The sequence below is a fragment of the Psammomys obesus genome, unplaced genomic scaffold (genome assembly GCF_907164565.1).
Source record: "Psammomys obesus unplaced genomic scaffold, mPsaObe1.curated_primary_1811, whole genome shotgun sequence".
NCBI lineage: Eukaryota > Metazoa > Chordata > Mammalia > Rodentia > Muridae > Psammomys > Psammomys obesus.
This window is the reverse complement of record NW_026585644.1, coordinates 35,714,585-35,722,835: the sequence shown is the minus strand read 5'-3', so window position 1 is coordinate 35,722,835 and position 8,251 is coordinate 35,714,585. Positions and strand designations below refer to the sequence as shown.

At 41.6% G+C, this 8,251-nt stretch overlaps 1 protein-coding gene across 4 annotated transcripts in view; it reads right to left on the bottom strand.

Annotated features, from left to right (window-relative positions):
• The window catches only part of Clip4 (CAP-Gly domain containing linker protein family member 4), a 67,488-nt gene that overhangs the window by 11,329 nt on the left and 47,908 nt on the right, over positions 1 to 8,251 (bottom strand). For all 4 annotated transcript variants that reach the window (XM_055627235.1, XM_055627257.1, XM_055627252.1 and 1 more), the window contains 2 exons: positions 8,077 to 8,200; positions 4,664 to 4,728 (listed from right to left, as the gene is read on the bottom strand). In XM_055627235.1, the coding sequence (XP_055483210.1) occupies positions 4,664 to 4,728; positions 8,077 to 8,200 (189 nt within the window). The remainder of the gene's footprint in view (positions 1 to 4,663; positions 4,729 to 8,076; positions 8,201 to 8,251) is intronic.

The following is an 8,251-nucleotide window of genomic DNA, read 5'->3' as shown; positions in this document are numbered from 1 at the left end:
AAGAAGAAGAAGAAGAAGAAGAAGAAGAAGAAGAAGAAGAAGAAGAAAAAGAAGAAGCCGCCGCCGCCACCTCCGCCACCAGCACCGCCACCGCCAGGAGAAGCTGCCAGGTGCACAACGTGTAATCTTATCTTGTACCACAGGGTTGTCCTTTGGTCCCTGGATACTGGACTTCAGATTGGCTGCACAGGACATGGGGAAGAAAGGAACGAAGGCCTGGTATATGGATCCCACCAAAGACCTCTGGTAAAGGAATTCATGCTCAGTGTAACTTGAGGCAAGAAACCAAATGAAACAATGGCTTTCTTATCAGCGCAAGGCTGGAATTACTGCTTTCAGGTCTTGTGGCCATGAGCAAATTCACACCATCTATATCATATTTAAAAAGAAAAAAAGAAAACCAGAGAATGTAAGTTACAGTCTAGGATGGCTTTAGATTTAGGCAAATAGCAGAAATCAATATACCAGAATGCATCGAAGACTGCCATCTATAAAACTCTCATTAAACAAGCATTTCACAGTAATAAGTTACAAAGTCACAAGGAGAGAAGCCACCACAAGTCAGGCTCAACAGACACAGGATGAGGGGTTAAACTCAGCAAAGCTTCAGATATTAAACTACTTAACACAAAGTAATAGCTAATACTTAAGCTATTAGGGACATCAAAGAAGAGCTTGAGAATAGGGGGAGAAATGAATAGTAACAAGATGTGCAAAAAGAAAAGCAGAGGTCTTGATCAGTATTAATGTGGTGGCTGGATTAAGCGGTAGAGTAGACACAGCTGAAGAGAGAAACAGGTATTGGGTAACACTGAAGGTACTTAGAATGCAGTCAGAAGGACAAGCTGTGACAGAAACAAGACTTGGTTAGATGCTGATCTCCAGACCTAGGAAGAGTCAGAATGTCAAACAGGATTAACAAAAAAGAAATTGCTACCTACATATATCCTAATAAAACTGCACAACACAAAAGAGAGAGACCTTCAAAAAATCCAAAACTAACAAAAAGGCAAGACAAATCACCTACAACAACAAGGATTGGTCAGAGGCTTGACTTCTCATCAGTGACAGCAGCCAGAGTATCCACGTGCAGGGAGAAAATTCCAAAATTCTACACCCAGTAAAAACGTCTCTGGAAAAGATCAAAACTGAGTGAACTCAGGCCGGAACAAAGTTCTCCCAAGAGGAAGATGGACAGGTAAATATGGAAGTGAAATAAACTATTAAAGAAAAACAAAAAGGCAATGCCTAATTTACAGGGGTGATAAAACAAACAAAACAGCTTAGCCTCTAAGGATTCAAACTGTGTAGGACATGGGTGACAGTGATTAGCTTCAAACTATGTGCAGTGTGTACATTAAATGATTTACAATAATGACTAAGAAGCATATTCACAGCGCAGCCTGTACACAGGAGAAGTGTTAACAGAGTGCAGGAAAGGAAAAGGGTAGAAATACAACCAGAATAAGGTCAAGAAGGAAGCCCCAGCTAGACACGGTGGCTCACACCTCTGATCCCAGTGCTAGGAGGCAGAGGCAGGGAGATCCCGTGAATTCAAGGTCCACCATTTATGACTGATACAGAAAACCCACCATTTATAATACACAAAAACCAAAATGGATTAGGGGCTGTGGAGACAGCTCAGCGGTTCAGTGTGAAGGTGATGTCTGCGCAACCATAAGGACCAGAGTTCAGATCCCAGCTTCCACCTATCACGCCACGCATACAGCAAACAGCTGTCACTGCAGCTCTGAAGAATCCACCATCTTCTGACTCCACGGCACACAGAGCCCCACACACGTGCTCATTCACCCTCAAAGACACATGCATACAAATAAGTATTTTAAATGGAAAGAGAAGTAAATAAAATAGCATAAAGAGCATTGCTAATGCATCAGTTCATAGCAATAAATTAAAATGAATGGGACTTAGAGCAAAAGACAAAGACAATCAGATTTTTTTTTTCTAAGTAAAACTCCAGTATGTTCTATTTAGGAAAGTAACCTAGAAGTAGAAAGTAGAAAGGCAGAAAGTAAATCAATACAAAAAAAATGCATTAGAGAAACACTTAATGAAAAGAAGGATGGCAAAAAGATGTAAAAAATTTTTGTAAAAGCAATGCCAAGCAGAGCCTGCAACCCTCCCACTCAGGAGGCTAACAAAGAGAACTGTAAATTTGAGGCTAGCCTGGACTACACAGTGATACTCTGTAGCAAGAGGAGAGTGAGGGCAGAAAAAGATACAGAAGAGAGAGAACAGGAAAGGGGAAAGAGAAAAGAATGTTTATTACATTAAATACACAAAAATATTAAATAATAAATGAAAAAAACTAACTATGTACAAAATTTAATGAGGAAAGCTACAAAATTCCAATGAGGCCAGAGAAGGCACACAGCAGCAGCCCTCTCAGTCACATGGGACTTATTCCTAGGACTTTCCACGGATGCCACAGATGTACAGTGCTAGACCCAATGTGATTTTCCCTACAAGAAACTCTTATGGTAAACCTTCATCTTTTCACTTAAAAGGATACACTGGAATTTTCTCTCTTTAATATTCCAATTGCCGGTAACAGTTCTCATAGCATCCACTACTAAGTAAAATTAAGGTTAGCTGAACACAAACGCAGCCTGGACAGTCAACCTGTAACCAGAAGGCTATGAACTGACCAGCAGGAAGGTCACGCTGAACACAACTCATGTCCTCGGCAGGACAGTGTGGCATTTTATCATGCCATTCGGAATAATATAAAACTTAACACCTATGATTGCTTATTTATGGAATTTTCCGCTTAATATCCTCAGATGGTGACTGAGTACAAGTAATCGATTTCACAGACAACAAAGGAGGTTACATAAGTGGAGAAAGAGTCCATGTTTGCAGACAGAGCAGTAGTAAGACCAGTCCTTCCCAATTTCCTTAAAAATCCCAGCTTGTTGCTATGTGGATTCCAACAAAACGATCATAAAGTTTATATGAGAGGGAAAGCCAGAATACCCAACCAATGGAGACAAAGTCGGAGGACACAAACACACACACATACACACATACGGCAGAGGAAGGCAACACAGACAGCACGGAGAACAGCACCGTGAGGAAGGAAAGTGACAGAGAATCACATCCACCCTCAAGTCAAAGCAGACACAGCAGCACACGCCATCAGGAAGGTCACTCACAACAGCATGTCCTCTTAAATGCTCACACTCCACAGTCATGGGCTTGACCACAACAAGTATTCAAGCATAGACATTATATTTATAACTTCCATAGACAGCTATCCACAGATGGAAAGGAAAACCAAACTCAATCCTTATCACACACAAAGCCAATTCTAGGTAAACTGGCAAATGCGAAACACACATAGCCAAAACTTGAAAAAAAAAAAAAAAAAAGAAAGAAAGAAAGAAAGAAAGAAAAAAAAAACTTCAGGGAAAAAGTTCTACAGTTTCTGTCTCTGGTGGAAAAAAAAATTCTTAAGGTAAAAATTGTAAGCCATGAAATATTTTGTTTTTGACTACATAAAAATCAAAGTTGGGGGCTGGAGAAATGGCTCAGTGGTTAAGAGCACTAGCTGTTTTTCCAGAGGACCCGGGTTCAATGTGTCTAGCACCCACATGGTAGCTCACAACTGTCTGTAACTCTAGTTCCAAGGATCTGACACCCCCATACAGACATATAAGCAGGCAACACAGCAATGCACATAAAATAAAAATAAATTTTAAAAACAATGTTTAAAAAATTGAAGAAGTCTTTTTACCAAAAGATGTCAGAAAAGTGAAGACATGCCTTCAGCTGTACATATTAGTAACACATAAAACCAATGAGATATTCATTCCCAAAATATACAAAGAAACCTATAAATTAGCAAGAAGCAAATCACTCAAAAAAAAAAGTGATAGGCTTACACAGAAAAAAAAAAAAAAAAAGGAAATGCATGTGTCCCATAAACTGAAAACTAAAAGGACCAATTCCTTTCACGTCAAATAATTAATATCTGAAAAATGAAAAATAAAAGTCACAATGAAATACCGTTTAAATCTAGCAGAGTAGCAACCATTTCCACACCAAACAAGACAGTGGTTGCCAAGGTTGGGAGGGACAGGGCCTAGCCAGTGGCCGAGGGGAGTAGGCAGTGAGAACACCTGGCATCCCCCAGGGACAGCACGGGTGTGGTAGCCATGCTTACCAACCCCAGGGCAATGTCCACATGTGTGTGCAACAGCCTGTAATAACAATAATAATTAAAGAAAACAGGATGCAGCAAAAATAACCACCAGCTAAAGAATCAGTCACATATTCGACGGAATGCTAAAAGACAACATAGCAAATAATGGAAACAAAACACTGCTTACTGATACAGCTGCAAAAGGTAGAAAAGATCAAGAAAAATCAAAGGAATTATGAATACAAAATTCCAGGCTCATAACCCTAGGATGAGATATACAAAAAGGGAGGCAGGGTTGAAGAAGGTGGATACCCAGGGTTTCCACAACGCAGCTGGGGGGCAGGCAACAGATCCCCTGCAAGCTTGCCTGCCCTATACAGGTGCACTTCAGACACTCTGATATAAAGATATTGATACAGACATTTAACAATAAAAATACATTTCAATGAGTGAGAGTGAAGGAATACTTTAAACCGAATTTAAAAGCCATAATCTTACCAGGATAAGAACGATTCTGTTTATTTGAAGATATTTCTGTAAGTGTATCCAGGGAATCTGATAGCCTGTGAATAAAACAAACAAACACACCACATTAGGTGCGGCTGGTCTCCCCAGGAAGGTGATGCCTTCCCATCAACTGATATTTGTTATCCCATTCATTCATTCATTCAACAAGCATTTATTAGGCAGCCACGTGAGCTGGGAAGGAGCTTTACTCTAGCATGGGTGACAGGCAATACTCAGATGGAGCCGGTCTTTGCTACCAAGGACAAGTAGCCTGGAAAATTCAGTTCACTTGAAACAGGGACCTGACTTCCGACACTTATTTGGTTGGTTGTTTTTATGGAGCTTGGAACTGAACCCTAGGCCTTGGCAATTATCCTGCCACTGTGCTATATCTATGACCTTATTATTATTATTATTATTATTATTATTATTATTATTATTATTAATTATATTATTTTGTTGCTGTTATTGTTTTTCAGTGCTAGGAAATAGATTCATGGTAACTTCTGACTTTGCTTTGGAAAATAGAACTTTACCTTTGAGTCAAAGGTAAGACTAAAAAATATGGAGATGTGTTAATTTTATACCAAGTTTAACAAATATAAGCTTAAAATTATAAAAATATCTCCAATTCTGATACTGGAGAAAAGAGATTAGCTGAATCTGTGCATGTGTATAATTTTTTTGTATAAACCTGGACAGCAATATAATCCAGGCCCTCTATGTGTGACTCCATCCACTGCCGCAAAGGTCACCTTCCCAGTGAGTTTCTCCTCATTTTTTTTATATTCAAATCATTATTTTTAAAAAGCCAGGTCCTGAAAGCCTCATTTTCTTTCAACTGTTTACTGACCTAGATCGGCAAGACCTTCATGTGCCAATCACTTCTCCCAACACACTTTATACCCATCAAAAATCCTGCAGCCCCTGCAGTGTGTTCATATGCACTGTTTTTACAGGACACAGAACACATGACAGCCAAGGCAAGGCTGCTGGACACAGAGCCTACAACCTGGTAAGCAGCAGGGCCTGGGATGGAGAGGTGATGGACAGCTGAGAGGAACCTATTTCTAGAAGTGATATCATTAGAAGCATGTGCCAACAGCAACGACAGAAAAACAAGAATACGATGTTTATGAGGACCAGTTAGGCAGTGAGTGAGTTTCCTTCGACTGTCTTTAAAGAATATTCGCTGATGTTATTAACCAAGACAATTTACTAAATGAAAATTGTGCAATGAGAGCTAGATCGGGAAAGCTATTCAGACAGAGGAAGTCATGTGGGCGGATCCTGGGACAAGCACACATTTAAAAAATTCAAAGGGGAGACAGGAGAAGCCAGCTATGATCCCTGAGGTGAAGAGCTAGGGGTCAGTGTGTGACTGGTCATGGAGACAGTCTCTGGTAGTGCCTGGTTTAAAATCTTCCTATCTTGAAGCCCAGAGGGGCCTTAAAAGAGCTCCAAACTGGCTTGCATTAGAAATGCCTTAAAATCGAAGACCATGTCTGTTTTGTTTGCCTACAGAATGCCTAGCACAGCACAAAGTGCTCAAAGACACTTAATAGTATTTGATGGTGATGAATGGGACAATCAGAAGATGACGGGAAGACAGCTGGATAGAGACAGCGGTTCATTTCAACGGAGCCCCACTTCTTTTAAGCCCCACTTCTCTTAAGAAGTGGGGGTTGCTTTCAAATGCACTACCTACCTTGGAGAAGACCAAACAGAAGGCAAGTAGTGAGAAAGAGGCCAACATGTGCTCTGCAAACACAGCAATGAAAACACGAGACCACAGGGAAGATGTAGCTTTGCAAATAAAAGCGGAGAAAAGGCCGCTGTGGTGTGAAAAGCACAGACCTGAGGATCAGTACTGACGGGTACCCACTACGCCTAAAATATGCCAAATCCTGCACTCTGGGTAACTGAACATGGAGCAAACCCCAGTCCTTGTGACTGGGAAACAAGCCATACTAGTGCGAGGTAATGTGTCAATCATCTGTCAGGCATGGGTCCATGCAGGCTTACAGCAGCCCCAGTAACCATACAAGTTTATGGGGAAGAGCTCACGTCTGACTCCAGAGAGCTGGGGGGTTCAAATCCTCACTACGGAGCCCAGTTGACATTAGCTGTCTGATGTTCCTGCTCTGTGAAATGGGGACAATGACATGCGTTGCTTTAAGTCACTGAAACAGGGACAGCACTGAGGATGGTACCCAGTGCTTATAAGGGCTATCACCTAAAAGCATGGGCTTGGGAAAAACAGCAAAACAACAAAGCCAGGCCCCGCTCTGCTCGGCCCTTACCCAGCGAGCGATGCGACTTCAGCTCTGCTACTTTTTTCCCCTGGAAAACTATTTTCCCACCTGTAGGATGGGAAAGCCTAGCAGCTCATGGTTTCCTGGGTCACTCACGTGGTCAGTACAGAGCATTAAGGGCTCAATAAAAGTTGGTCATACTTAGGGTTATTCCACACTCACTGGGCCACGTATTCATTAGACTCAAATGAGACAGCGCTAAGGAAAGCCACTTTTTGAGCTACAAGTACTGTGCGCTGAAGGCCTTACTGCTGATATCAGGTACACTGTAAATGAAGAAAACTAACATCTAAAAGAAAAAACTGAGAAAGAAATAAGATAAAAAAGAGCAAAAACCCTCTGTTTGCCCAGAAACCATCAGCATCCAACTGAAAAGACCTCCACCGTGGTTCTAGTCCCATGAGCATGACTGTACCACACAGGTTGTAGGGATTAAAATCCCGTTTTTCCAGCCCCTGAGAAGCAGAGCCAGCTTCTCCCAGCTCCACATTCCACGGGAACTCTACGAGGGCCTGTGTTTTTAAAAACCAGAGTGCTGTGGCACTCAAGTACACTGCCTTAGCAAGAAAGACTCTGGAGGTCTGTTACATATAGACTTCACTTCCCCCGAGAGCTACTGCCTATCTATTCCTGAAAACTTGGGAAATCAGAGAAAAAGCCATTTTGGTTCCATTAGGTTTGTAGGAGAATGAATGGGTGCCTGCTGGCAGGAAATTTAATGTAGTTAGGATGTGACTGAAGCAATCAGAGAGCATTTTTACTTTTGTTTGCATGACGGATTAAGCTTGCTCCTCGCACTGTTCTTAGCTGCAAACGCTACTTCTAATAGCCTACACATACTCATAGGGTTTGCAAATGAGGGAGAAAGGAGGTTTTTAAAATTGCAAATCCTCAGCAAGGCAAATTTAGCTTCCCATTAGCCTTCCCTCCAAAGGAAGGTGGCCGGTTAACCCATTGAAGGAACGTGTGTGTGTGTGTGTGTGTGTGTGTGTGTGTGTGTGCTTATCTTCCAGATAAAATTAGGGTCCCGTGCGGCACAGGGAACTGCGGAGTTTGTGTAAACAGATAAACACCCTACTTTCTTCTTACCTCTGCACCCTGGATGGGGGGGCAAATATTCCATATCTTGGAGAACAACTAAAATACTGCACACCTCCAACAGAACCGTCATTCTTCCCATGGGGCTTCTCCAGCTCTATGCCGTACCAATACCCTAGAACATGAATATTGCATTTTAAGAGCATCTGCACTTCATTCGCAATCG